This window comes from Dichomitus squalens, assembly GCF_000275845.1.
Source record: "Dichomitus squalens LYAD-421 SS1 unplaced genomic scaffold DICSQscaffold_6, whole genome shotgun sequence".
NCBI lineage: Eukaryota > Fungi > Basidiomycota > Agaricomycetes > Polyporales > Polyporaceae > Dichomitus > Dichomitus squalens.
In genome coordinates, this window is record NW_006766888.1 from 1324900 (window position 1) to 1352107 (window position 27208).

General features: G+C 55.4%; 7 protein-coding genes across 7 annotated transcripts; 4 read left to right on the top strand and 3 right to left on the bottom strand.

Moving 5' to 3' along the window:
• Window positions 1–1980: 1980 nt before the first annotated feature.
• DICSQDRAFT_160407 (uncharacterized protein) lies at window positions 1981–3171 on the top strand (the record flags this gene model as incomplete). The annotated part of the gene is made up of 1 exon (XM_007363611.1): window positions 1981–3171. One exon carries the CDS (start codon window positions 1981–1983, stop codon window positions 3169–3171), a length of 1191 nt encoding a protein of 396 aa, XP_007363673.1.
• A 325-nt stretch (window positions 3172–3496) lies between these two features.
• Window positions 3497–6121, bottom strand: DICSQDRAFT_125666 (glycoside hydrolase; the record flags this gene model as incomplete). The annotated part of the gene is made up of 14 exons (XM_007363612.1): window positions 3497–3520; window positions 3645–3749; window positions 3831–3887; window positions 3937–4096; window positions 4159–4291; window positions 4347–4650; window positions 4703–4758; window positions 4815–4891; window positions 4964–4976; window positions 5038–5157; window positions 5225–5325; window positions 5423–5615; window positions 5686–5835; window positions 5896–6121. The coding sequence occupies 14 exons, from the start codon at window positions 6119–6121 to the stop codon at window positions 3497–3499; spliced, it is 1719 nt and encodes a 572-aa protein (XP_007363674.1).
• Window positions 6122–7338: 1217 nt separating this feature from the next.
• DICSQDRAFT_160409 (antiviral helicase) lies at window positions 7339–11268 on the top strand. Its single transcript, XM_007363613.1, has 9 exons — window positions 7339–7734; window positions 7801–8226; window positions 8281–8725; window positions 8776–9477; window positions 9548–9789; window positions 9848–10219; window positions 10285–10650; window positions 10736–10936; window positions 11002–11268. The coding sequence occupies exons 1-9, from the start codon at window positions 7390–7392 to the stop codon at window positions 11182–11184; spliced, it is 3282 nt and encodes a 1093-aa protein (XP_007363675.1). The 5' UTR covers window positions 7339–7389; the 3' UTR covers window positions 11185–11268.
• Window positions 11269–11445: 177 nt separating this feature from the next.
• DICSQDRAFT_134540 (uncharacterized protein) lies at window positions 11446–14784 on the bottom strand. Its single transcript, XM_007363614.1, has 15 exons — window positions 14639–14784; window positions 14381–14564; window positions 13706–14308; window positions 13623–13645; window positions 13452–13561; window positions 13334–13396; window positions 13236–13261; window positions 12885–13155; window positions 12742–12825; window positions 12483–12686; window positions 12213–12422; window positions 11871–12152; window positions 11778–11811; window positions 11665–11721; window positions 11446–11600 (listed from the first exon to the last, which is right to left on the bottom strand). The coding sequence occupies exons 3-15, from the start codon at window positions 13912–13914 to the stop codon at window positions 11569–11571; spliced, it is 1605 nt and encodes a 534-aa protein (XP_007363676.1). The 5' UTR covers window positions 13915–14308; window positions 14381–14564; window positions 14639–14784; the 3' UTR covers window positions 11446–11568.
• Window positions 14785–16225: 1441 nt separating this feature from the next.
• On the bottom strand, window positions 16226–18031 carry DICSQDRAFT_160411 (P-loop containing nucleoside triphosphate hydrolase protein; the record flags this gene model as incomplete). The annotated part of the gene is made up of 7 exons (XM_007363615.1): window positions 17710–18031; window positions 17542–17648; window positions 17103–17311; window positions 16700–16783; window positions 16487–16644; window positions 16396–16442; window positions 16226–16362 (listed from the first exon to the last, which is right to left on the bottom strand). The coding sequence occupies exons 1-7, from the start codon at window positions 17799–17801 to the stop codon at window positions 16226–16228; spliced, it is 834 nt and encodes a 277-aa protein (XP_007363677.1). The 5' UTR covers window positions 17802–18031.
• Window positions 18032–20058: 2027 nt separating this feature from the next.
• Window positions 20059–24024, top strand: DICSQDRAFT_153749 (cellobiose dehydrogenase). Its single transcript, XM_007363616.1, has 16 exons — window positions 20059–20281; window positions 20338–20596; window positions 20657–20674; window positions 20729–20820; window positions 20876–20995; window positions 21057–21199; window positions 21250–21414; window positions 21471–21543; window positions 21597–21651; window positions 21709–22339; window positions 22396–22523; window positions 22578–22715; window positions 22772–22917; window positions 22970–23040; window positions 23109–23213; window positions 23266–24024. Exons 1-16 carry the CDS (start codon window positions 20233–20235, stop codon window positions 23380–23382), a joined length of 2310 nt encoding a protein of 769 aa, XP_007363678.1. The 5' UTR covers window positions 20059–20232; the 3' UTR covers window positions 23383–24024.
• Window positions 24025–24883: 859 nt separating this feature from the next.
• On the top strand, window positions 24884–26888 carry DICSQDRAFT_153750 (SMAD/FHA domain-containing protein). The gene is made up of 3 exons (XM_007363617.1): window positions 24884–25574; window positions 25637–25743; window positions 25803–26888. The coding sequence occupies exons 1-3, from the start codon at window positions 24991–24993 to the stop codon at window positions 26474–26476; spliced, it is 1365 nt and encodes a 454-aa protein (XP_007363679.1). The 5' UTR covers window positions 24884–24990; the 3' UTR covers window positions 26477–26888.
• Window positions 26889–27208: the final 320 nt, after the last annotated feature.

Consider the following 27208-nt stretch of genomic DNA (forward strand, 5'->3'; position numbering starts at 1 on the left):
TAGTTCGTGTGCATCAGTCTGATAGGACTGAATGGGGTGTACTGCTGCACGTACCTTAAGGTGGAGACGGGCCGCCTCAGGCTCAGCAAGAGCGGTGACACTGAGGAGGACGGTGGAGATGAAGGTGGCGGTGAGAGTGAACTTCATGGTGACGGTTGAGAACGATTCAGAGGGCTGTAGTGAGAGTATTGAGTGTACTGGTCTGCGTCAGAAGCCAAAGGCGACGCTCATATAGCTTCCTGGCAAGACCTGTACAGATGCTGCGCCAAGACTCCGGTCTGTGAGTGGTCCCCGGCGTGAGCGGTTCCTCCGAAGCTCGTCTCTCCATCGAACCTTTGTCTCAAGCCTAGAACGTCTGTGAATTTGTTGACCTACTTCATATGTCAAGCTGTGGTCAGTCGTCCAACTACGAAGCTGGAAGAATCACTTGAATCATTAGATTGTAGGAGAGTAGAACTTACCTGAGGAGGACCGGAGTTGGTTGTGGGACTATGGGACTGTCCATGGATGCGTCGTTCTCGGTTCACCACGCCCATTACTGATTTGAAGTTGGAGCTGGCATTGGACGCATGACAGGGAAGACGTGGGGAGTCTGCGAGGGTTGACATGTTGACATTTTCCCGCGCCAGGGCTGTAATTTCGGTGTTCATCGACCTGATGAGCAGCTTCGGTGCGATCCAATTTGGAGTGCCCTCCGATGAATGAACTACATATACCATATTGGGATGAAGGATCAAACCACTGAGCTTGAAGATATCACTTTGATAGATGTACACATGATAATCAAGGCGGAGCGGGACAAGATGATAGACGACGGAAGCAGAGAAGGGCAGAAGGGATACAGAAAAACATGTTCAGAGGCTGAAGCCTGATAGGGCAGGGCAACACAAGGGCGCGGTCAGAGGTCGATAGGGCATAAGAGCAGAATACAAGAAGGACGTGGCCAGAACGTGGTTAGGTTGTGTCCTCATAGCTACACAGTCGTTATTCTACGAGCTTGAGGAATTCTGTTCTCAGTACTTCTCGCCAACAACAGCGAAGCGAAATTTCTGACAGATTGCACTGGCAACCGTCACAGCCAAGGACTTCAAGACTCCGTCGAAGGTCCCTGATGCAAGGCGCTCATCTGTAACAACCTATGTAGTGGGGAGCGGAGGGGCGAGTTGTGAGGCGAGAGGTGAGGAGGGGGATACCCCGACCACGACATGACACGTGGCTATCGGGCGCTTCTCCTCATCGCCTCAGGCTTAGGCGGCTTGAGCACGTCAACGTTCACCCTGCCCTCCCATGATCGTTGGTCGACCATCCTAGGCTCGCTGGCCCCGTCTCTCTGTCTGAACTACACAAAGATTCTGGGCAACATATCTCTCTGTGTTTGAGCTGCCTTGAATCTGTCTACGGAAGTTAGCCTCCGGAACCCCGGATGAGAGATCTAGTCCAGTCAACCCGCAAGTCAACCAGGATTTGGCCCCTTGCAAGCCTCCTTCATCTCGTCTTGGCCGGATGCAGACCTCCAAGGAGCAGCTCTCCGTGCTGTCTCACCCTCTAGTCGAGACGCTGCTGTTTCCGAAGGGCAACCTGTCTCCGCCCCAGATCGAACGGTTCAGCTTTGAATGCCAGTCCTTGGGATCTGCTTCTCCAGTTGGCATCAGTGGTCAGTTCCATTCTTATCATGAGTTGTCCGGCGATAGGGACTCGTCGCCCGATCGGTCGGAGGACGGAGACTCTGAGTTCTCCTCCCGAGGACCAAGCACCCCGACGGCTGACGACTCCCCGTCTCTCCCACCGGCTTCCCGCCTACTGCTCACGCCACTGAACAAGTCTCCGGACGACTCTTTCTCGTTATTCAATACATCACCCACGCTCGCTTCTGGACCACACTCATTAACACTCGACCACTCTCTAAGCCATGACACTCCCTCATACCTGGGGCTCCGCATCGGGGTTCCTCCACATCTTAGGCACTCCTCTGACTCTATCATGGACTCTCCAACTAAGCACTATGCCGACCTCAAACCTTTCTCGGCACATACTTCCTTGCCCACGCACATCACTACGCCTGCACAACAGACTACCAGGGCTGAAGAAGCCCAACCCGCCAAGACTGCGAGGCGCTCCCGGATGTCGGCGAATCGGGGTATCACCGTCCACAAGCTTGCGCTGGAGCTCCCACAGGCTTGCTCTCCCAGCAACTCTCTTTCGACCTTCATCAATGCTCTGGAGGACGCGTCTCCCGGCTGGTATCAGTCGCTTATGGACAGTGCTCTGCCTCATTCTGGGTCTTATTCTCCCTTGGCGTCTCCTCAGAGCTCTTCTAGTTTCTCGAAGTCTCTAACTGAGTCCGTCGGCTCTGGCACTTCGCTACCGAAGGATGGACTTCCTTGTGACATGCTGGGAGCTATGCGAGAACTGGAAGAACTAGCAACTGCGGTGCGGCACCTACCTATTCCGACGCTGCGGACGGTGGTGGTCGACTGGGTCGTGAGTCCACTCACGCCGGATGTATCAACTACGCCGGCCTCCGAGCGTAAGCACCTCACCTTGCCGCCTGTCACTTCAACATCGAGTACTCTGATCAGGCCCGGCGAGCGCAAATCGGCTCCTGCCGTTCGGTCCAAGGAAGTTCTGAGAGAGACCCTTCCATCTGACTACAGGGCCCCATCCGCGTACGCACCCAGTCCCAACCAGCCGGCTATAGACAACCTTGTCTATCACCCCAAGCTGTCGAAGACGCTTGGATTACGGTCACTCCCGTCTTGGGGCGCATCGGGCACTGCGGCCCCGCAGACACCTACGCCACAAGGCGGTTTCGACGGCGGTTTGCACTCGCCACAAAGCTACTGGGAAGACTATAGGTCTCCCTCCGGGAAAGACTTGCCGACCTCCGTGGAAAGACTGCCGGAAAACCACCTTCCATCCAAGACTCCCAAGTCATACAAGATCGCATCGTTCTTCCGTCGGCGCCCGACCGCTGCGGCCGTAGTCGAAGACTGGCCAGAGTACCGGCGAGATCCTGCTCTACGGGCGACCCATGTTCCAGAATCAGTCCCGCGGGTTCTGCGGTCAGCTCCCGATGGCCCGGCGAATAAGGGTAGCAGCCGTTCCAGCCCCATCCTGGAGCCTCCACCATCTCTCGGACACCGCCAACTGGACTCGTTCTTGCAGATGTGATGCGTGAGATACGTCGGGCATGTGCTTTCTGCGGTTGCTGCAGCTTTGCGACGATGTACGTACCGCGCCTTGTGGTGAACGCGGTTCGAACGTTCATCTCGGACGCGGTCCTGGACCATGGGATGTAGAATATACAAATATATTGCAGTGCCACATCGATGCTGGATTCGGGGCTCATTCGGAGGCGGCTCACGACGAACTACTGGGACAACAACACGGTGATAGATATCATGCACAACACGCTCAAACCTCAACAATCCGGAGATGTTCGCAAGCACCTCAGCCAGCATAGACGAAGCCGGCGGATGAATGTGGGTATAGAACATCATCTCCACGACGTGGTGAGTGTCTGCGAACCGGACGAGGGAGCCGTGTCTGAACGGTTAGGGTCAGACTCCCAAACGATCTGGGCGACGCTCCGAAGTCAGTATTTGTGAACGCGTAGGCTTAGGGCAGGGACGTGTGTCACGTACGCTTCCGTCAGTCTCTTTCCTGATGAACTTGAATTCAAAGGAGGTTCCTGCCGGGATGCTCACGGAAGCCGTCCACACGGGGTACGAAGCCGACGACAACGCGATCTGCAGAGGTGGGCCATTGTGGTCCATGTCAGCACCGCCGAAGAGAAGCGCGTGTTGCACATGCAGTAGATTGTGACTCACCGCGCTGGCCGGATCCCAATTCCCGAGCTGCGAGATGCTGCCGACAACAAAGATGTTCTGTACGCTGAGTCAGCAATATTAGGGAGATTACGAGGTATTCACGCACTTCACCGAACGTCGTAGTGGCGTTCTCGGCGAAGTTCACGACGACGTTACCGGAACCGCCGCTGCCAGAGCTGGAGCCGGTACCCTTCTGTCCTGTGTGGATGGCGATTGCGCTGCGGGCGGGGACGGTGGCGGTGAACGAGCCACCTGAGACGGTGAAGCTAGATAGGCACATCGAGTCGTCAGCGGCCAGGCGATCAGTCAACAAATCGCGTTGACTTACGAGCTACCTGTGCAGGTACTGCCTGAAGACGAGCCGCTGATGACGTCGCAGTAGGAACCACTCGGAAGAGATGTCGAGAACGTCGCCGACCAGTCCGAGTCGGCGTTGTTGATCGCGACGAAGCCGAGGGCGCCTGCAGGACACATCAGATAACTGAGCTGTCACAGGCTCTACGGGAGCCACCATACCACGTCCGAACGCAATCTGCTCCGACTGCGGCGACACCCAGTTCGTCACCTCCGCGTCGCCGACGTTGTTCCTGAAGCCGACCATGCCCGTGAAGGCGACCCAGCGGTGCTGGCAGAGCCAGCCGTTCTCGCCACCAGTCCCAGAGCATGTCCCCGTGCCGCCATTAGGTGCACCGGCGTCGGTGTTCGTGAAACCGTCGTAGCTCGACAGGATGGTCGGCGTGCCGTACGGGTGTGCGAGGGAGAAGATCGTTGCAGTGACGTAGGTATTGGACGGCGAGTTGTTGTTGAGGGAGTTGCCATTCTGTACACGAAAGGTCAGCGCTAAACAGCAGAATGGTTGCCCGGATGCTTACCCGCTCCGTATCGTGGTTGGTCACGAAGACATTCGCCACGGAGCCATCCACCCAGCCTGTGCTGTAGTTTAGCGTTGCAACCTCATGATACCAATGGATCGATCCTCCATACCTAGATTGTCAAAGCTCTCCAGGCTAGAGATGCCTCCGCCCAAGAATGCATTCTTCAGCGCCGTGGTGTAACGGAACCTACAATAAACCACCGCGACGGTTCCGTGAGAATCAACCAGGCACGAAGACACCTCGGGCGCCACTGCTCACTCTTGGACATCCCCTAGCGCAACCGATCAAATCAGCATCTCAACAACCATATCAGCTCAACACCGATGACGTACCGTTTCCGACATACTCGTTGGGCGTGATGGGCTCGCCCTCTCCGAAGATGACCTCCTGCGTGATGTACGGCTTGCTGTTTAATTGCGACAGGATTTGTGCGAGATCCGTAGCAGCGATGTCTATGGCAAGGTGCGCTCTGTCAGCTAGCTCCGGAGAGACATGTTGGCTTGCGAGACGTCAACTCACGTTTGGCCGCGTCGAGGCGAAAACCATCCGCGCCCAGCGATAGCAGATCGTTGCCGTATTCCGCGAGTCGGCCTTGCACATACGTGGTGTTCGTCGCGAGACTGCGTGCATGAGCGCCCGGTGCGCACAAATGTGAGCAAGGTTTGTCACCGATAATCAATAATGTGGAGCGCGACCATGCGGCGCACGCTTACTTACTCGGCGAGGTTATCAAGCTCGCACGTCTGCACCTCGAGGCGGTTGTCGTAGTTGACGATGTCGTCGCCGGGTTCAAGCCCGCAGTGGTGGAAGTCCTGGTTTTGGTAGATCCCCGGGTAGTTGTAGTGGGTGTACGAAGAGCCGGCGACGCCGGTGCCGCTGTCGCTGCCGGTCATATGGTTCCAGAGGGTGTCTGCAAGTCGGCATGGTAGGCGTGAGCAGTGGCGCGGGGGCCGAATCTACAAAACTACGAGGGTGCTCACCGACGATCACACCAACGCCCGCGGCATGACAGGTCGAAATCATGCTGGCGAACTGGTCTCGGTTGCCGCGTTTGGACGTCAGGATGTAAGAGACAGGCTGGTAGTCTGTCCACCACTGGTCGCCCGTGACGTGCTCCTGCGGCGGGCTCACTAGAACAGAGATCATAGGGTGAATGGCACGAACAGATGCAAAGGCGCTGGGGGACACACCTTGCACGAAACCGTAGCCGGCAGGACCGATGAAGTTGGTGCACTCGGAAGCAACACTGTCCCATGTCCACTCAAACATTTGGACGATGACGGTCTTGTTGCTGGACGGCGCGCGACTAGCTAAGGAGTTTCCGGTACTCGCACTGGAGAGGAAAGGTCGCCCCTCGGTAGTAGTGAATAGTGCACCGAGGGTAGCGAATACGGAGAGCTTGAGCCAGTTCGCCATGTCAACCGCCTGAGTCGATGAAGAGAAAGACCAGGAGGCGGGACGGCAGGGAAGTTGTTGCAGGGACGTCGCAAAAGGTCATAGCTAATATAGCTGTCTCATACCACACTATTTTGGGAAAACCACTGTCCAGATCTTTGTACGTCGAGTAAGAAATGGAAAATCGGGATCGAGTTGTTTCGCATACGGTTACATCAGGACAGGAAGCATGCGTGGTGCGTCATATGGCGCGTTGCACTGAGCGAGAGCGCCAACGCCGGTCCCGGTGTCATCGAGAGTTCTCCGAATGGTCGCGCTGAATGAAGACATCAGGGCAGATCAGAATCAGGGCAGACCGATGAGAGCTGCACGGAAGTGCACGGGATGCTGTTGCGAGGGAGGGATCACCAGGAGACCCGCGAATGCGGATCGTGAATGGTCACCGGACTAGGAAAGTGTCCGGCCCTCAAAAATACTCTTCGCCTCATATGGCCATGGTAGCATGTGCACACCACACTCCTTTGCCACGGACGCACCTTCAGAATATGCTGCGCCAGTAAGAATCCGATATGCAGCGCGCTGTTCAATTCTTGCGTGGGTAGTCTTGATGCTGCTCCTCGTGATGAACGGCTCTTGATACGTATGCTGGGCCTACCCTAGCCCAAGCATACGTCCGTAGCAGAGAAGAGACAATGCGCACCCTGGGTGACTTCACTATCACCGCTTTCACCAGTGGAAATAAGCCCAGTCGAACGATTCTCGTTTGTACAGGATGTTCGGCACAAGCTCACCAGCTTGGAGGGCTTGACAAGAGTGAGTAACTGTCAGTTTATGGCGGGTTTCATAGTATGATTGCGGGTAAGTCATATGTGGTTCCCGCTTCGCGATGGCCGGTGCAGGACTCGGAAGTCGAACGCCTTTGTACTGATCTGAGAGTCAATGTTGTATGGTGCTCGACTAGGGCAATCATCAATCATAGGAGCTGGATGTGGAAACACTACGAGCGTTGACATTGGGGGTGGGCATTGCGGTGGATAGAGAGTCGATACAGGAGTCGATACGGTAGAACTGCAGACAGACTGTGCTTAGGCGCTTTTGGCTAGTGCGGGGTGAGCCCATGGGCGCCTGCGGGAAAGTTTCCGTGCCGGCGGGATAGTTGAGCGCGTCCTCCGAGTCTAGGTGCACATCTTCCCTTTCCTCCCTCGTTCAAGTCGGTCCTCACGCAGGACGCCCTTCTTCTTGCTTCCAGCTTTGTATCTGGCCTACCTGTGCTATTTGTGTAGACCACCATGGAATCCAACGACTTGTTCTCTTTTCTGGACGAAGTTCCCCACAAAGCCGAATCGTCTCATCCCGATGGCGATGTTCCAATGCAAGAAGAGGCCAAACATCCCAACGGGTCGGTGCCCCAGAAGCGCAAGGCATCAACACCTCCAGCTTTAGAAACCAATGGTGACCGAACCGCGTCGTCCAGTCAGGAAGCTGGTCCTTCAGAACCTAAGAAGCCGCGTCTGGCTTCCCCCAAACCGGTAGTCGTTGACGAGGTGAAAATTGAGGCAAAACGCGAGGTCGCGGCGAGCGCGGGCTTGACGGGCGCGGTAGAGGCGGGTTCTCGGCTGGAGCTTCGGCATCAGGTGAGTATATGCGCAAGAAGAATGCAGAAGACCTCCTTCCCCCATTCTCAAATGTGTTCTTCGTAGGTGCGGCATCAAGTCGCGGTGCCGCCAGGCTACCCGTACATACCGATATCACAACATGTGCCGCCCGAGAAACCAGCGCGCGAATACAAGTTCACTTTGGACCCCTTCCAGCAAGTGTCTGTGCATGCCATTCAGCGGAATGAGAGTGTGCTCGTGTCCGCGCACACGAGTGCCGGCAAAACCGTGGTGGCGGAGTATGCAATCGCTCAGTGTCTACAGCAGAAGCAGCGTGTAATCTACACGAGTCCAATCAAGGCTAGTAACTATAGTCCTGTACGAGACCTCAATGAATCATCGTTTTGCTCCATACAGGCCCTGAGTAACCAGAAGTACCGAGAAATGCTCGCAGAGTTCGGAGATGTTGGCCTCATGACCGGAGACGTGACTATCAACCCGAGCGCGACATGTCTGGTGATGACAACCGAAGTGCGTGCACGTCCACCGGCTATATGCGCGACTTTTTGACGGGTACCATTTCAGATTCTGCGTTCGATGTTGTATCGCGGCTCTGAAATCATGCGTGAGGTAGCCTGGGTCATCTTCGACGAGATTCACTATATGCGCGACAAGGAGCGTGGCGTCGTTTGGGAAGAAACCATCATCCTTCTCCCTCATACCGTTCGCTACGTCTTCCTATCAGCCACCATTCCAAACGCAATGCAATTCGCAGAGTGGATATGCAAATCACACGAGCAGCCCTGTCACGTTGTATACACCGACTTCCGACCAACCCCACTGCAGCACTATCTGTTTCCCGCAGGTGGCGAGGGTATCTACCTTGTTGTCAACGAGAAGGGAGAGTTCCGGGAGGACAATTTCACGAAGGCGATGGGCATGTTGCAGGAAAGGTCAGGTGAAGACCCCGCAGACCCAAAATCGGGCAAGGGCAAAAAGGGCAAGACAAAAAAGGGCGGCGAGAAGAAGGGTAAGTGTCAGCTGCTCTACGGTCGTTTGTCTGCTAACCGGCCGCCGTAGGCCCTTCGGACATCCAGAAAATTGTGAAGATGATCATGCTCAAGAACTACAACCCCGTCATCGTCTTCGCATTCAGCAAGCGCGAGTGCGAGGCGCTCGCGCTGACCATGTCCAAATTGGAGTTCAACACCACCGAGGAGCAGGATCTGATAACAAATATCTTCAACAACGCGATGGAGAACCTCTCGCCCGACGACCGCCAGCTCCCCCAGATTTCGAACCTCCTCCCCCTCCTCAAGCGCGGCATCGGCATCCACCACGGCGGGCTCCTCCCAATCCTCAAAGAGGTTATTGAGATCCTGTTCCAGGAGGGCTTCATCAAAGTCCTATTTGCGACCGAGACTTTCTCCATCGGCTTGAACATGCCCGCCAAGACCGTCGTGTTCACCGCCGCACGCAAATTCGATGGGCACGATTTCCGGAATCTCTCCTCGGGCGAGTACATCCAAATGTCTGGGCGCGCGGGGCGGCGTGGGCTCGACGACCGCGGAGTCGTCATCATGATGTGCGACGAGAAGCTCGAGCCGACGGCAGCGAAGGGGATGATCAAGGGCGAGGCGGACAGGCTCGACTCGGCGTTCCACCTCGGGTACAACATGGTGCTGAACCTGATGAAGGTTGAGGGCATTAGTCCCGAGTTCATGCTTGAGCGGTGTTTTTACCAGTTCCAGCACCAGGCAGAGGTGCCTGTCATCGAAGCTGGTGCGTGCCTGTTGGCTAGACCCATCTGGGAATGATGTGGTTTGACTTACATACGTCTGCCTATGAACAGAGCTCGAGAAGGAGGAGGAGAAGAAGGCTGCGATGACAATTCCTGACGAAGAGCTCGTCGCGAGCTACTATGACCTCCGCCAGCAGCTGGACCAGATGGCGTCGGATTTCCGGGAGGTCATCACGCATCCCAACTACAGCCTTCCGTACCTCCAGCCTGGCCGTCTCATCAAGGTGAAGTATCAGAAGCTCGACTTTGGCTGGGGTGTTATCGTGAACTATCAAAAGCGGCTACCGCCCAAGGTACGCACAGCAGCTTCTTAGCTTCTCGACGCATTTTGCTGACGTGAAGCACTCTCAGGGGCGTCCTGGACCGAAGCTGGAAGACATCCCTGCACATGAGCAGTACATCATCGACGTGCTGTTGTACTGCTCGAAAGGGTCCACCGTACCTAAGGACCGGAACACGACCACACCGACTCCCGGCGGCGTCCAGCCATGTTTGTCGGGCAAGGGCGGAGAGCCACTCGTCGTGCCTGTTCTGCTCTCCACCGTTGACTCGATCAGCCGCCTTCGTCTTTTCCTGCCAAAAGATTTGCGGCCGGTAGAGCAGCGGAATAACACATGGAAAAGTGTGCTGGAGGTGCAGAGTCGGTTCCCTGATGGGATTCCTCTGCTAGACCCTGTTGCCGACATGAAGATAACGGACGAGAAATTCAAGGAGCTTGTTCAGGTACTCTGTTATTTGTGCTATCGTTTGTGATGACTTTTGTGTCCTGACGTCACCATCCTGCCTAGAAAATCGACACCTTGGAGCGCAAGATGTTCTCGAGCCCACTTCACAAGGACCCTCGGCTGCCGGAGCTGTACACCCTCTATGCGCGGAAACAGGAGCATCAAACACGCATACGCGAGCTCAAAAAGCGCGTGCAGGCGACTCACGACGTCCTCCAGATGGAGGAGTTGAAGTGTCGCAAACGGGTATTGCGTCGATTAGGGTTCACGAACGCCTCGGATATTGTTGACATGAAGGGCCGTGTCGCGTGCGAGATCAGTACTGGGGATGAGTTGCTTCTCACCGAGCTCATCTTCAATGGCGTCTTCAACCCCCTTTCACCCGAGCAGTGCGCGGGTCTTCTCAGCTGCTTCGTCTTCACCGAGAAGGTAAGGAATGCCGACATATATATACTAACTTCGCAGTCTGGACAAGGGGGATAGGACGACACTGACATCCACATTTGTCCAATAGAGCGAGCAAGTCACGAAGCTGAAGGAAGAGCTCGCGGCCCCGCTGCGCGTCATGCAGGAGATTGCGCGGCGAATAGCAAAGGTGTCCAAAGAGTCGAAGCTTCCCATTAACGAGGACGAATACGTGAAGTCATTCAAAGTCGAGCTCATGGACGCCGTCGTGCAGTGGTGTAGGGGCGCGTCCTTCTCAGATATCTGCAAGGTGCGCATCCTGGATGGACATCTTGCGTTCGTTCTCTTTACTGATGAATTCATGGTGGTCTATAGCTTACCGACCAGTTTGAGGGCAGCCTCATCCGTGTATTCCGGCGCCTGCAGGAGCTGATCCGGCAGATGGCGCAGGCAGCCAAGGTAATCGGAAATCAGGAGCTGCAAGAGAAGTTCGAGAAGGCATCAGAGATGCTCGAGCGACCGAACTCAGTCATCTTCTGTTCATCACTATACCTGTAGACTCGTTCTTCTGGCTACCATACTTGTACCGTTCGCACCTTCGCTCTTCAGTTGTCAAATATCAGTGAGAGACACGGCAGTAACTTCGCCATTCTTTGACGACCGACATCTCCGAGTAATGGCGGCATCTCCATATGCTCTGTCGGATTCACGTACGTTCAATTTTCCCAGCGTCAATGAACAATGCCGCGTCTATATGTAGCTCTCGCACTAGTCTTGTGCTGTCGAACGGAGAAAGGTGATGATACAATCCATGGGGTACTTGATTTGATATCGTGAGCATTATATACATATGCCTGCGTGATGATTGGATGAGGTCCACCTATGATGCCAAGAAACCGCGACGTCCCAAGAGATGAATAAAAATACAGTATTGGGGCGTGCTTAGCACTTGCCCTTGTCGACCCAGACACCAGCTACATGCGGAGGCCAATGTTAGCAAAGGATGACCCAGCTCCAAGCGTGGTCAGGAAAGCATACCAGCACCGCCAGGAGTATCGCCCTCGGTCCACCACGAGGCAGTCCAGAGGTCACCGTCTATACGCATGCTCAATTAGTACTGCCGGATACCTGCAATGTCCTCAATAACGTACTGTACGTTGCCGACTGCCCGCCAGTGTAGACAGCCTAAATTGTGATGTGAGCACCTGAATAACTTCAAGAGAGCAAGAAGCAGTCTCGCTTACAGAGGAACTCCATGCGGAAACGCCTGCGCAGAGACCGGAACCGCTCGTAGGAGAGGTGCTAGCACTGGTGGAGGTGCTAGTCGGGGTAACCGGGGTGCTAGTGGGAGACGAAGGGGCGCTGGTGCTCGAGGAGGAGCCGGAGCCGCCCTGGCCCATGTTGTTGCGGATGTTGTCCCACTTGCTGTTCGGGTAGTCGATGTGGTTCTGGGTCTGGTCGAGGCTGCCGTACACGCCTGCCGTCGTTCCGACGAGCGAATCTGAGCCCGTCTTGTCGGTGGAGAGCTGTGCAAGATTCATCAGCCCCCGTTGGGTCAATAGCATTGTGAGATGCGCGCTACTCACGTCCCAGAACATGGAGCCGGCGAGACCCTTAGACTGGACGTACTGAGCCTTGAGGGTAGCGATGTGGGGCGTGTCATACGAGACGAGCTCGCCCTTCGACGCGTCATACGAGTAGCTAGTGATATCGGTCGTGTTCTCGAAGACAGTAGCACCCGACAGCGGAAGAACGTTGTACGAGTAGATGCCAGCCTGAATAGTGCCGGGGCCGACCTGATGGAGAATCGTTGCTCAGCCTTGCTGAACTGCATGTTCTGGGTTAGGGACACTTACGCCATTGTAGGGGGCCCCGAGGCCGGTGGTGTTCTCAAAAGCGCGACCGTAGAGCGGGATGCCGACGTTGATCTTGCCAGCGGTCGCGCCGTTGGCGAGGTAGAACGTGACGGCCTTGTCAGTGGAGACGTTGGTGCGAGTGCCACCGTACACATTAGCCTGATTGTCAGCGAAAGTCAACCAGGAGCCGGCGTAGTCGTAAGCCTGAAAGATGTCAGTTACTTCGCAGTCCATTGAACATATTCGAGTTGAATCCAACCATCAAGTTCCAGAAAGTGAGCGAAGCGTCCATTTGCTTGACTTGGTAGAATGCATAGTTGTCGGAGCCGGCAGCGACGGCAGCCTGCAGCGATGTTACCTGATTAGTACTGCACCCAGCCAGACGGTCAGAGAAGCACGCACAGTGAGCTCGTAGGGAGTCGCATCCCCCTTCTGGGTCTGAAGGTTGTTGAATGCCGTGCGGAGCTCCGAAAGCAAAGAAGTGAAGCCCGAAGCGAGCGCATCCGAGTTGGGGTACTCGAAGTCGATATCGATACCGTCGAAGCCGTAATCTTCAATCAATTGAACTGCGTCCGAGACAAATGTGGCACGCTTCGAGGAATCGGTTACGAAATTGAAATGGCCTGACTGGGAGTACGTCCAGCCTCCGATAGAGAGGAGAACCTTGAGGTTCCTGTACGGGTAGAATGGAGTTGGATCAGCGGGAGCATGTGATACAGCGTGAGAACGCGATATAAAAAGACAGCCACCAACCTTTGGGCGAGCTTGAGGAGGTAGAGCTGCGCCACAAAGCACGCGTGTCAGCGCTCTTGGTCCGAGACGACGCAGCGTGTGACAAGAGATGCACTTACCTGCTTTAGGCAGCCGTAGAGGTTGTTACCGGTCTCATCCCAGGAATCTCCAGGGAAGTGTTTCTGCGCGCCGGACGTCAATCACGATGTGATGATCGACATATGGTGAGTCACGCACCTGCTCATCGGCATAGGAGTCGGTGAGAGAGATTGCACCAGTATCCGAGGAAACATCGGCGAAGGCGTAGAGAATGTGCGTCAACGGCGCGGGAACAATATCCGTTGGTTCTATCGCACATAATCTCCAGTCAGGGCGCGTCGAATGAATGACTAGAAGATGATAACGCACGGAAGTTGGCGCCATAGATGCCCCTTTAACAATAAAGCTATCAGCATAATACACTAGACGAATGTTCGCCCACCACCACTCACCAGTTAGTGAAGTAAGCAGCCTGGACATGTGTGTTCGCACGCTTATGAACGACCTTCGGTTCCGCGGTAGCGTTCGTCTGGACCTTGTGGGGCGTGTTCTTATAGGTCGCCGGGCGCTGCATGACCTGCGTCGCGTCGACAGCGACGACAGCGACAAGCGTGGCCACGGCGAGGAAGAGTACACGCTTCAAGGTGACCGACAGAGCCATGATATCCGAGAGGAATATGTGGGAATGTCGGCGACGACGAGACTGCTGGAGGAGGCCACTTCTGGCGGGAGGCTCGACTAGTTTCGAGGAACGCAGCCATTGGCCTTTTGTACTCTGCCTGCAAGAGTGTACCGGCGTCCGTCCGGAGGCTCGCGGAATATGCGAGAGAACCCGAATGGACCAATGATAACACCAAAACGAGAAGAGCTGACGGCGGATTCGCAGGTGTGATATCGTGCACACGCGAACTCGGCGGGGCCAAATGCGATCCATATGGACAGTTGCCCGATTCGAGCTGACATACGCTTCTCCGGAAACGAGCAAACGCGCAACACCGCGCGCCGCAGGCGGGTACTGATATCGTGACCCGAAGACCAGATGGAAGTCTGCTCGGCTGCAAGGAACCGCACCATGAGCCTGATATGCCTGGTTTGTAAGCTAACAGAAGTAGTGTGGCATCACGCACCCTACTGCACGACACAGGCTTGACCGTCCTACCGCGGACAGACACGATGAGGGATAATCCTCATAGCACGTTACAGTGCGACGGTGGCACATAACAGTCCATGTGGGTTGGCGTCGTTACTGTGGGAGGTCTCATGGCGCACGACCGGTCGGCGGCAGACCCATTTGGCGGGGGATAGCAACCTCTTTCAGCAATGATTGGGTTCGTAGAATCGTTAGCGTATGTGCCTCGAGAACAACGAGAGGGTCATAAGCTTACCAGCATGGTCAACTGATATCGAGACCACATGGTCCCGCCATGTTAGCATCAAAATTGGCATAGGGCTGGCGGGCAGGCAGAAATGCCCAAAACCAGCCACTGCGCTAATTTGCTATCGATATAGACATCTGTCGAGCCATGTCTTAGAAACATTGAGTTGTCCACCATACGCCAATCTAGCGTGGTCGAGGGAGGGTGAGAAGGTCCGCTAGTGACTTGAGGTGGACTGAACAAGGAAGTCGCCGGGCCAGAGGCCACCACATGACGATAAGATACGCAGAAGGTCGGAACCCGGCCACACGTCCCGCGCTTTGCATCCGTGCGCGTCGTCCACAATCACAGACGGCGCGGTGATGTCGGGTGTGAGACAGAGAGCAAGCGGCCATGAACGTAGCGGTGACGCAACCTTATTTCCCGCCCAAAGTCTGGCAGGCGGACTGCATGGTCGACTTGATCTCCGGATCCGTTGGGCACCACAGACGGATCAGCGGACGTCATGCGCTGCGCGTAGCTAGCGGAAGAAATTGATGCTAAATGTACACAGTTGCATGCATATACATGCATATGGTGGGCGAGCTGAGGCCGACCCTGCCGGAATTACGAGCATAAAAGCTTTGAAAAAGCGTATAGTCAACCCAAATAATCCAGAGGGTGTCCGAGGCTGAGTACGCACCATATCAGGACGAAAGTGATTCACAACCGTAGGACGTTTGAATATTGATACCTGACTGCGAATCAATGTGCAGCACATTAGCATTGCGCATGCCAAGCAAGGCTCAGCAATCCAGCCTGATGATGGTCAATAGGAAAGAGGGGCGCATCACAAATCGTGGCGCTCGCGTGTTGACATCGCTCTGAACCTTCATCTGAACCTGCAATATCCCTTGAGTGCAGCTGGGAAAGTCTCATGCGGGCGTGGAGCCATGCCTGCACAAAAACCTCACCGACCACTATCTGGCGTGGCGCACGACTATATGCGATGCTCACATTCCTGGGAGTACTTGTTCGGAGGATTATGGAAGGCATGGGGGTAACGAGTGCGAGTATTTACACAACACGGGTCACGGTCGAGTGAATACCGGTGAAAAGTCATACGAGGCCTGAGCGAGGATTAAGGGTGGTCATCTTAAGTAGAAGTCCAAAACCAACAAGCAGCGAGGGTGGGATGGTAGTATGGGAGGCGGACGGGTAGGAATGTTGGCGATGACGAATGTGGGTGCGGCGTTCTGGCAAGCATGAATTTGCGACGAGAGTGTGTGTTACGGTTAGACGGCGGATTATATAGTGCAGACGAGCGAGCGCGGTAAGCGGTGACATAGAAAATGCAGCAAACGGACAAAACGACAACAGTGTACGAGCGCGAGGGTACTAGGACGTGATATTGAGGACGAGGACGGACGGGGAAGAGACCACGGATGGAGGGTGGGAGGGAAGGAGAGAGAAGGGAATGCCGAGGGGTAACGACGAGCAGAAGCTCGAGAGCCGTGGAGGGATGCGAGAGGAAAGGGAAAGTATCGGATGAGGGAATAAACTAGCTTCAGGAAGCAGACAGGTGGTATGCCGTATAGTCCATTTCTTCATTAATCCTTAGGGCACTTGTTGCCCATATGGCGTTGGTCTCCTTGAGAGATCGCCAGTCGAGGCCGGTGCCTTTGCACCATGGTGGTGGTAGGCTAATCGACCATCGGAGGAGTCAGACATGTGCTCGTCCACGCATGACGTATCTGTGCCGTCGTCTGCATAGTCAAGGTGCGTACCTGATTCTTTTGCGCTTCCCGCTGAATCCCATTCCAGACCTAATGCTCTAGCTTTCGTCGTCGTCCCTCCGTGCACTATACGTCAACGTACATCAATATCGGCTCGCCAACGCCGTCGATCTCCGGGATAACGCATTTAAGGTCGAACGCTTTCGCCAGCACAATCTTGAATATCTTCTGCACGTTGATCGATGCGGAGGTTGAGCAGAAGATGAGTGAGGCATGCATCGCCTTGGCAAATCGCTTCGCCTGGGTTCCTAGGGTCAGACCGTGGACGGACAACAACGCAACACAAAGTATGCACCTGCTTGGTGATCTCCTCTTGCTCATCTCTCGGGAATGTCGAGAACGTGTCGAATTTGGTACCAATCAGGAAGGGGATTGCAGTCTGCGATTTCAAGAAATCAGTCAGCACTCGGGACCCCAGCGCACATGTCATTCTGTAGATGCAGGCCAGTCGCGCAACAAATGGAGCCCGAAACTGAGTTGCTCGGGGAAGTGGAATGTGTCGTGTGCGAGCGGGACAGGCACTCAATCTCTTTATGAAGGCAGCGGATCCTTCCCAGCACCAAGCAAACGCGATCCTCAGCTTGCTAGAACGAGGGTACCGCTTGGACTTGAACGACGTGACATGACATGCGATGTCTATTCCACCCTTGGGATAGGGGAGGGGGTCGGCAGCAGGCAGGCAGTTATGGAATACTGACCTTGTTGAACCCCCTAGCTTGTCGATACCACTCCTTCACCGAATTCAACGTTGACTTTCTTGAGAGGTCAAACATGAAGAGGATCGCCACCGCATCGTTGCACACCAGTGGCAACATGTTCACGAATTCCCGCTGCCCGCCCAGATCCCACAGCGAGAAGGTGATGGATGTGCGCCTCACTGAGATGGTCTTCTCCATGAAGTTGACGCCTGGACACCGGGTCCGAGATGCATTCGCCGCGGGGGGGAGAAGGGAGCATGCCGAGGGCGGTTGACGCGAGACGAGTCAAGTAACGACGCATTGAAAGATCGTATATGTTATCGAGCGATCCGAAGGCAGGATGCAGTATGGGAACCGCGTAGTAATCAAGCGAGAATATTGGGTGGGAGACGCTAGATGAGCGAGAGTTTGAATCTGCCAAAGGTCGACCGAAACGAACCTAGCGTCTGGATGTAGTCCTCATCGAAGTGACCCTCAACATATTTCACCATCAGACTCGTCTTCCCGATCTGCGAGTCTCCGAGCATGCCAACTTTGATAACGACGCTGCAAAGGGAGGGTCAATAGCCGGGTCTATCTCGGTCGTGATCGAACCGAAGACACGTACTTGTTCTGCTCAGCACCATTCTCGCCGTTCGCTCTCAATGTGCTGGGGCCGGCTGCAGATGTTGGAGAGCTTGCCGAGGCGGACGCAGACATGTGACAGAAGCGCAGGCAGGGAGAAGGAAGAGGAAGAGGGGAGGGGAAGACCAGGAAGCTCGAGGCCAAGAGAAAAGAAGGAAGTGGGATAACGAGTGCTCCTGCTGCTCAGGCGAGGATGAAGAACAGCGACGGAGGCCCCGCGACTGAGCGGTCGTTGGACGGGTACGATGTTGAGGAATCGGAGTCGGATTACGACTCACAGAATAAAGACCGGAAACGGAGAAAGGAAACCGAAAGGAAGGACACGTTCGGGGATGCTCTGGGAGCTTGAGGGCGTGCAGAGGGGAACAAGACGGTCCACAGGCGGGAGCGTGTTGCGGGATGGACGCCAGCCAGGCAGAACAGCGGAGAAGAGAACGCGCAGAGTCGTGAGCTCGCTGCTGGATACGGTGTAGACGCCTGCCCGACCCCGAGCGCTCACTACTGTCACCGTCCTCGGGTTTCGTTCGACGAGGAGGACAATGACTATCCTGGTGGTGTGGGTATAGAAGACAACTTATTCCTACTCGCAGCCGATTTGTCTGTCTACGCGACGTACTCGCTTATGCCCATATATTCGATGAACTATGGGGGCGCGTAGTGCTTACCCTGCCCCTGCTTCGATCGAACTGGCGTCGAGATTACGCCTGCCGCGGTTAAGTACTGGCTGCAAGCCGCTGCATGATGGAATAAGACAAAAACTGTCATTATCACTACCTTCAGTCCGCGAGGTGATAGACGTCCAGAGAGTGACAAGATATTTGCGATAGACATACGCAAAGTAACGACATTGAAGATCCACACTAGCAGCTTCAAGTCTGCGTAGGAGGGCTGACGTGGAAATGAACATGTCCGAGTGTAAGCTAGCAGGCGAGCCGTGAGATGATGGTGATCACGGCTGGCAGTTGTCCCAGTAACAGGCAGATGTCCGCTTAGAACAAAAGCCTCCGACAGTAACAACATATGTATAACGCTTGCGTGCGAATATATCGGCACTGCAGCCGTGCAGCCGTCCGTTATGTAGAAAACGTCAGAGAGAGCGCATCTGTACGGCGGGATTTGCGGAAATCTTGACATGCCCCGAGTCCGGGCGGATGTTGACGTTTATTTAGGGCTGTTAGGAACTGAAGCTGTTGCCAAGCACCCGTTCCCGGCGAAACTTTCAGACACCATGGTCAAGCCCGGTCTACTGCCCTACCTCGTCGCTGCAGGCACGCGTGAACCTACCACGCTGTCTATGACGACCGGACGTGCATCAGGAAGCCCTATTGCTACTTTCAGTCAAGACGACCACTATAGGACATGGGATGTTGTGAAGGTCAGTTTCTTTGAGTTGACGCTGTCCACCCCACCATACTGCAGTATTCACCTACCGACATAGTTGTTTTCCAGACGATCCTGCCTCAGAATAGCTGGCTTCATGATGCAATTATAGGTTTCTGGGGCCTCACATGTTACCGAGCCGACTGCGTACCAGCGAACTTTTACCTGGCTCGCAAATAGTACAATGCCTCCGCGTGCTAATCTACGCTTCTTTCGCCAGCCAGAGGCCGCAGCTAGATAGCCGCTTGCGAAGCCTTGTCAGTTGCTCACCTGTAAGGTGGTAGGAATGCCGTAACTGTCCAAATCTTGCACCTCATCAGACTCTTGTCCGTTGGTCCTCCTGGAGGGTGGTAGCATCGCGACCCCGCATCTGACCGGGTAGATATAAGGTCCGTATGTCTCACCATGCTCTGCGTATGCGCTGTCGTGGCTGGTAATATCGATCGGGTGTCTTCGTATGAAGTTGTTGACGGGGCCGGTGTCCGAGGATTTGTGGGGGTGGGGTGCGGGACCGTCATGCCCCCGTCTTAGCTTTCAGGAACTCTACAGTATCAACTGCATTGCTAACAGTCTTGCTTCTAGCCTTCTTGCTTCCGCTCCGATGACGGGTACCGTGGTCTCAGAGGACAGACGCGCGCGGGCAGATGATCGGCGCATCCTCGGTTGGCAAAGCGCACGGATCTCATTGGCCGGCATCCGTCCAAGTCACTAATGACGGAAACTTTAATCAGGATAGTTGCGTTATCTGTGTTATAAACGCTACGACAGCTCTGCAGCGCAACCTCCCTGATAAATCTCGGGGTTTCGCCATCGCTCAGCCTATATCACATACGTACGCCTCGGTCACGAGCTGTGGTGCACATCCGAGTTCCTGCCGTTTCCTGCGCTGTCGCTCATTGCGACCATGATGTCGCTAGGTCGCCTGTGCCAACTCATCGACTCACGTACACAGGAACAGAGCACGATGCCCATGTATAGCCCACGGGACATTTGGCGGATGAATGAAGCCTTCCTATGCGTACACAATGTTCGGGGGTTTCGCGGAATATAGGTGCACTCTACGAGCGCGACGCGTGTTATAAGGAGGAGCAGAAACTCTGCGAGCGCGGCGTTGCGACCACCCAACATGAAGTCCAAGCGCTTGCTCTTCTCCCTTCTGCCATTTGTCGGCACCGGTACGGGGTTTTAATCGGTTCAACACATGGCCCTAATGCTGACACTGCGTTCATAGCGTTCGCGCAGGTCGCCGCCCCGTACACCGATTCGGGCAATGGCTTCGTCTTCGACGGTATCACCGACCCGACCTACGGCGTGACCTATGGTATCGTGCTTCCCCAGGCGAACACCAGCACGGAGTTCATCGGAGAGATTGTGGCCCCTATCGCCGCGAAATGGGTCGGTGTGGCTTTTGGGGGCGCCATGATCGGCGACTTGCTCCTTGTGGCATGGCCTAATGGCAATGACATCGTGGCTTCGACTCGCTGGGCGACGTGAGTGGTTTCTTGTACGCGGAAACTGTAGGGACTGACAATCGTTGCTTGCTAACATAGCGATTATATACAACCAACGTAAGTTCTGAAGCTGGTTGTGCGTGCGAGGCTTGTATCCTGACTTTCGTACAGGGAGTACGATGGTCCCACTCTTACGACGCTTCCTTCGAGTCTCGTTAACTCGACACACTGGAAGTACGTCTACCGTTGCCAGAACTGCACGAGTACGTCCGTCCCACTAGACCCCCATCGCAACTGCGCTGATCTCACCTGCTCTAGGCTGGCAAGGTGGAGGAGGCATTGACCCTACCGGGACTGGCGTCTTCGCTTGGGCGTATTCGAGTGTTGGGGTGGACGACCCCTCCGACCCAGAGAGCACCTTCCAGGAGCACACTGACTGTACGACACTCAGATTCCTCATTTCGTCGCGTAGAATAGCTAAGCTGACTCCTTGTTTTAGTCGGTTTCTTCGGTATAAACTTCCCCGATGCTCAGAACTCGAATTATCAGAACTACCTGCAAGGCAATCCTGGAACACCTCCGAGTTCCACAACCACGACCACTACCAGCACTTCGACGACTACGACGGGACCTACTGCGTCTGTACGTATACGCGCAGCACTTTCAGACCGGAATGCTGATTTGGCCTTTAGGCTACACCGTACGACTACATCATTGTCGGCGCTGGTCCCGGAGGGATAATTGCCGCGGATCGTCTCTCGGAAGCTGGAAAGAAGGTACTTCTGCTGGAGCGCGGCGGACCTTCCACCGCGGAGACGGGCGGCACCTACGACGCTCCTTGGACTCAATCCGCTAACGTGGGTACACTCTCATGGGGAGTCTTCGTTGGTTGTGTCCTGACGCAGTTGTGCAGCTTACCAAATTCGATGTACCTGGGTTGTTCGAAAGCTTGTTTACAGACCCTAACGACTGGTGGTGGTGCAAGGGTGAGCGTTGGCAGCCGCCTATACTGATTAGCTATCCCTGACCCATGTTCTAGATATAACCTTCTTCGCTGGATGTCTCCTTGGCGGCGGTACGTCTGTTAACGGAGCGTGAGTAGCCGTTCTGGAGGCATCGCTGAATGATTGTTTACATTGTGTTCTGTCCAGCCTGTACTGGTACCCAGCCGACTCAGATTTCTCGACGGAGAACGGCTGGCCGCAGAGCTGGGCAAACCACCAACCTTACACCAGCAAGCTGCAGCAGCGTCTTCCTAGCACCGACCACCCCTCCACGGATGGCAAGCGTTACCTGGAAGAGTCAGCAAACGTCGTTGTTCAGCTGCTTAGCAAACAAGGCTACTCCAACATCACCATCAACGACAACCCGAACTCCAAGGACCACGTATACGGTTACAGTGCATTCGACTTTATCAACGGCGAGCGTGCAGGTCCCGTCGCGACGTACTTCCAGACCGCGAAGGCGCGCCCGAACTTCACGTACAAAGATTACGTGCTCGTCAGTCAAGTTGTCCGCAACGGTGCGACCATCACCGGTGTGCGCACAAACGACACCTCGCTCGGACCTAACGGTATCGTCCCGCTGAATCCCAATGGCCGCGTGATACTCTCTGCAGGATCGTTTGGTACTCCCCGTATCTTGTTCCAGAGCGGTATCGGGCCGACGGACATGATCCAGGCAGTGCAAGCGAACCCAACCGCTGGCGCAAATCTCCCGGCACAGAGCGATTGGATCAACCTCCCTGTTGGCCAGGGCGTGTCTGACAATCCATCCATCAACGTGAGTGCTCTTGTTGACGCTTCATGGTAAGGGGTGAGCTAATATATGCGCTCTAGCTGGTGTTTACGCACCCCAGCATTGATGCATACGAGAATTGGGCTGATGTCTGGAGTGACCCTCGTCCTGCGGACGCTCAGCAGTACCTCACAAGTCGCTCGGGTGTCTTCGCGGGTGCTTCGCCGAAGTGCGTCTCTGCCCCCTATTTGACCTTTCATGAATTTGAACAGTATTCCTCTAGGCTGAACTTTTGGCGGGCATACGGCGGAAACGACGGGTTCACCCGTTACGCACAGGGAACTGTCCGTCCCGGTGCGGCTTCCGTCAACACCTCCCTTCCGTACAATGCCAGTCAGATCTTCACGATCACCGTGTACCTGTAAGTGAGAACTCTTCGTAATTGGGTAATCAAGGTCTTATACCTTCTACCTTCAGCTCACAAGGCATCCAATCCCGCGGTCGCGTCGGTATCACTTCGGGGCTGAACGCCCAGGCTATCACGAATCCGTGGTTGACCGACACCGAAGACAAGACTATCTTGCTGCAAGCCCTGCATGACGTCGCCGACAACATCAAGTCAAGTGAGCACAAGCAGATCCGACAACCCGGAGCGCACACTGATGCCTCTTACAGTTCCGAATTTGACTCTCATCACCCCCGACCCCACCATGACACTTGAGCAATACGTCGATGCGTATGATCCGGTTAGTCCCTCTCATGAAACGGCTACATATCGTCTTGCTGACTGCGACATGTTCATTCTGCATGTCAGAGCACCATGTGCTCAAACCATTGGGTAGGATCCGCCAAGATTGGCACTAGCGCATCCAACGCCGTCGTGGACCAGAACGCAAAGGTGTTCAATACGAATAATTTGGTGAGCATCAAACCTTCTCCCTAGGCGTTCCACGCCGCTGACGAGCTCGCAGTTCGTCGTCGACGCCTCGATCATCCCAGCGTTACCAATCGGTAACCCCCATGGTCAGCTCATGTCTGCAGCAGAGCAGGCCGCAGCCAAGATCCTCGCACTTGCCGGCGGGCCGTGAGGCGCGGACGATCGTGCATGGAAGCCTGACGCGATGCGTACAGGTTCAAAAGGGTCCCTACTATCTGACTTGCTGTTGCGGTCTTGTACTTGTAGACTATATACATGTGTATCGGGATCATCGCGGCGTGCGCATCAATTTATCGTGCGTGTTGTGAACAAAGGCATCTCAATAAAACACCGGATCGGAATCAACGCTGCCCCGTAAGGCTGGGAAAGTGCACGAGTATCTGGAATGACCTGACGCACAGCTCAGCTATCAACCCCGCACCCTACGTCTAGCCTCCCAGACGTACGTCGAGACCGGAAATTCGCTGGCTCCGGACGTGCACAGCTACAGACACTGCGACCCACATACTTTGACTTCAATCGCCAAGTGGAGCATACTTGCCTCGCGCGTTTGACGCAAGTGTGGACCGACTCTTGATGCCATGGAGTACAAGGTGATGGCTAGCTGGGGCTGCGAAGGCGTGAAGCCGGCCTGGCTAAGGGGGAGACGACGCCAATTACAACAGTTGAGGGAAGTCTGGCCTATACATGGTTTGACAGACTAGTACTTGGATCCTCTGTAGCCCAAAATGGATAGTAGGCGTGTATTCCACACGTTGCGGGATTGAAAGGCGAGCTGCTCCGAGCACTGCGGCATTCCCAGTCGTGTCATCGCGGCGCCCACCCTGATTGGTGCCGGTGCGCGCCCATGCGCACAGAGGTCAGCAGGTGTAGGACGGCACGCTGAGAAAGAGGCTTCCATCCTTTGTGCTGACTGGATCTTGGCACCGGCATCAGTTGGCAGTGAAGATGTGTTATGAACGGTTGGTTATGTATCGGGCGATTGTGATTGTCTGGAGACCTAGGCGTGAATTACGACAAACTACAGTGACACCAACTCGGTGTCGGGCAATTTGACATAGAGAACATACAGTGTTGCAAGTCGCATCCTTGGAACGCGACAGTTTGGTCAAACCGGTCCACTGCAGGGCCACCGTATACAACTCCGATTGTGTCAAACGATTGTCATCACAATGACTGAGGCATAAGTGTCAGCTACTGGTTCGGGTGTCTGCACGATAAGATGGGGCCCACTGCATATCGATTGCGAGCTGTTTACAGAACACTTGCATGGATCGGCAGTTTCAGAGTGTGTCTCGAGAGATGGTTACAGGACCGGGTGGCATAAATTAGTGGGTGGAAGACAAGTAGGGAGAGCAAGGGGGGGCGGTAGGCTTAAAGCGGCTAACGGCGTCAAACAGCCAGGGTCGGAGCTTGGCCTCGATCGACGTCCAGCTCAACCTCTTCCAACGACGACCACAACGCCGTTCACAACGACGACGCAGACGCTTCTCTCCCATCGATGGACCCAATAACCCTAGGTGACGCCTCACCCTCTGCCCGCCAGTCCATTCTGGGCTCTTTTTTGCGCGGTAGACCCCGCGGAACCTCACAGTCACACCCCTCTCCACCCCACCACGATCCCGCCACCAGAGACTCGCCTCCCCCCATTGCCCCAGGTGCCGACCACTCTTCAGGTCATCGTCGTCGTCCAGCTGCAGCCTCGTCTAACCTCCAGCCATCAGTGTCCCAGTCCAACTCAACACCCGGCTTTTCTCAGATGCTCCGCAGGCGACGTTCAGCAGGCACCCTTGCTGCCACCAACACTTCCCAGATCCCTGCCGTCGCGGTCGCGCGCACCGTCACTGGTCCCGCCGCTTCAGGCTCGTCCTCCGCATTGCACGCCGGCACAGGGCCGAGTCACCGCATTCGCCTCGTTCCTCATCTCGATTCGCGCCGGTCGCTCCGTTTCGACCCCATATCGCGCGATGTCAGGGAGGGCGACCCCCCTCTGCGCATAGGGCGTTTTACAGACCGTTCGGGGATAGGGATTGCTGCGGCAAACGCAACGTCGCAGAATAAGCTCGCCTTCAAGAGCAAGGTTGTTTCGCGGGCGCACGCGGAGATCTGGTGTGAAACTGGGGGCAAATTCTTCATTCGGGACACCAAGTCGAGCAGTGGCACGTTCCTGAACCACGTCCGTCTCTCGCCAGCGAACAACGAGTCCCGGCCGCATGAGCTCAAGGATGGCGATCTGCTGCAGCTTGGGGTGGATTATCAAGGCGGGACCGAGGACATCTACAAATGCGTGAAGATCAAGATCGAGGTGGGCAGAGAGTGGCAGAATCACAGCAATCCATTCAAGTGAGTCTATCTTCGCCATTGACGCTTTCGACGATCCTCGACGTCGCTCACATCGTCGCCAGCGCAAATGCGCTAAAGCAGCTCAAATCGATCGCAATCCCTCAAGCCCCTGCGACAAACACCGGCAAAAAGGTTGCCGTTAAATCTACTCTCCCTGATTGCTGCATATGTGCGTGTTGAACATGGTTCAGTCCGATCTGCTTTATTGACTCCATTCGTGTATTGCAGGCTTGTTTAGTGTCACGATCCATCAAGCGCTCTTCATTGCTCCGTGCTCACACGCGTTCCACTACAAGTGCATCCGACCTCTCCTCGAGGCGCACCATCCTGCCTTCTCCTGCCCCCTTTGCCGGACATTTGCCGATCTTGAGGAAGACGTTGAGGTAGAAATAGATCCCGAGCTAGACTCCAAGTCGATGGTCGACGGCGCAGCATCGATCGTTGGTATCGCAGTCACTGCCGTTGGCGACCGGCCCAACACAGGAGACGGCAGCAGCCGGGAGCGAGAACGGGACCGAGATGTAGGTGCGGAGACGGAAGTGGAGCTTGATACTGGTGCCAGCCGCCTTGGGTCATCGCTTCGCGCTCGTCGCGCAGCGCCCGCTATGCCTAATGGTGGTCACTTGCGGGGAGACGACATGGCCGAGGACGTGGACGCGGAGATGGAAGACGTGATAGCGCTACCACCACTACCCGAGAGCCAATCCGTGCTGGCAGTGGAGCAAATCTACGGGGATGGCGATCGCATGGACGTAAGGGAGAACTCGGGTTCGCCCGTACCCGGGCCTGCTCGCGCGAGCCCTGGCGGATCTTCGGAGGGCGACGCGGAAGGAGAAAGTGGGGCGAGCGATGGTAGCGGGGTTGTGGGCGACACCGGTGTGCACGGCAAGCGCAAGCGGTGACGGCAACGCAGTCCCAACCACATTCTATCCTTCTAGCTCCCCCCTCCTTCCTGCCGACTCTCTGCGAATCCGTGTGCTCATGGCACTTCGCCTCTACACTGACGGACAACGGACATGACACACGCGCCCCCGCTTTTTTCCATCTTGCACTCATGCACGCCGAGTTACGCCACGATTTGTCTTCTCTCCTCTCTTGCACGCTCCTTACGCCTCCCATGCGGTATGATGTGTGGTATGGCTACATCATGTGTATATTCCCCTGTACTGGCTCGCCTTTAGACTAGCTGTGCTCTTTCTTTTTTTCGTTTTTGCACGGTATGGATATCTGCAGCGCATGTTTTCCTTATACTGAGCGCATGAACTATGGTACAATACCTTTATTGTATGAATATAATATCTCCTGGTACATCATCCTCCCTTCACCCCTTGGCAAAAAAACCTTCCGCCCGGTGAGACTGCGGATGATCAGCGCACAGGACAGCCAAGCCTGTTTAGCGCATATACAACCCTCCTCACTCTTAGTCGCAGTTGTGCAAGCTGGGAGATTTCACGCAGCTGTCTCTAGGGTCCCTCGTCGATGTGGAGGGCCGCGCAGACGATCGACGACGAGTCCAGACGGTCTCCGGGCGGAAATTGGCGGCGCGTGATTGGATCGGAGGAATGCGGCCGAAGAACCCGGGGATGCTGCTGGCGCCTGCCGGAGAGGACTGAGGTCACAATCAAGTGCACCGT

Coding starts and splice junctions, on each gene's coding strand:
- DICSQDRAFT_160409 (XM_007363613.1), top strand. CDS start 7,390: ATGGAATCCAACGACTTGTTCTCTTTTCTGGACGAAGTTCCCCACAAA. Junction 8,227..8,280: donor GTCTGGTGATGACAACCGAA/GTGCGTGCACGT, acceptor GTACCATTTCAG/ATTCTGCGTTCGATGTTGTA. Junction 8,726..8,775: donor AAAGGGCGGCGAGAAGAAGG/GTAAGTGTCAGC, acceptor CGGCCGCCGTAG/GCCCTTCGGACATCCAGAAA.
- DICSQDRAFT_134540 (XM_007363614.1), bottom strand. CDS start 13,914: ATGGCTCTGTCGGTCACCTTGAAGCGTGTACTCTTCCTCGCCGTGGCC. Junction 12,826..12,884: donor CGACTCCCTACGAGCTCACT/GTGCGTGCTTCT, acceptor ACATCGCTGCAG/GCTGCCGTCGCTGCCGGCTC. Junction 11,601..11,664: donor CGATACTCCTGGCGGTGCTG/GTATGCTTTCCT, acceptor CTCCGCATGTAG/CTGGTGTCTGGGTCGACAAG.
- DICSQDRAFT_153749 (XM_007363616.1), top strand. CDS start 20,233: ATGAAGTCCAAGCGCTTGCTCTTCTCCCTTCTGCCATTTGTCGGCACC. Junction 20,282..20,337: donor TCTGCCATTTGTCGGCACCG/GTACGGGGTTTT, acceptor CTGCGTTCATAG/CGTTCGCGCAGGTCGCCGCC. Junction 22,340..22,395: donor CTGACAATCCATCCATCAAC/GTGAGTGCTCTT, acceptor TATGCGCTCTAG/CTGGTGTTTACGCACCCCAG.
- DICSQDRAFT_153750 (XM_007363617.1), top strand. CDS start 24,991: ATGCTCCGCAGGCGACGTTCAGCAGGCACCCTTGCTGCCACCAACACT. Junction 25,575..25,636: donor AATCACAGCAATCCATTCAA/GTGAGTCTATCT, acceptor CATCGTCGCCAG/CGCAAATGCGCTAAAGCAGC. Junction 25,744..25,802: donor TCTCCCTGATTGCTGCATAT/GTGCGTGTTGAA, acceptor CGTGTATTGCAG/GCTTGTTTAGTGTCACGATC.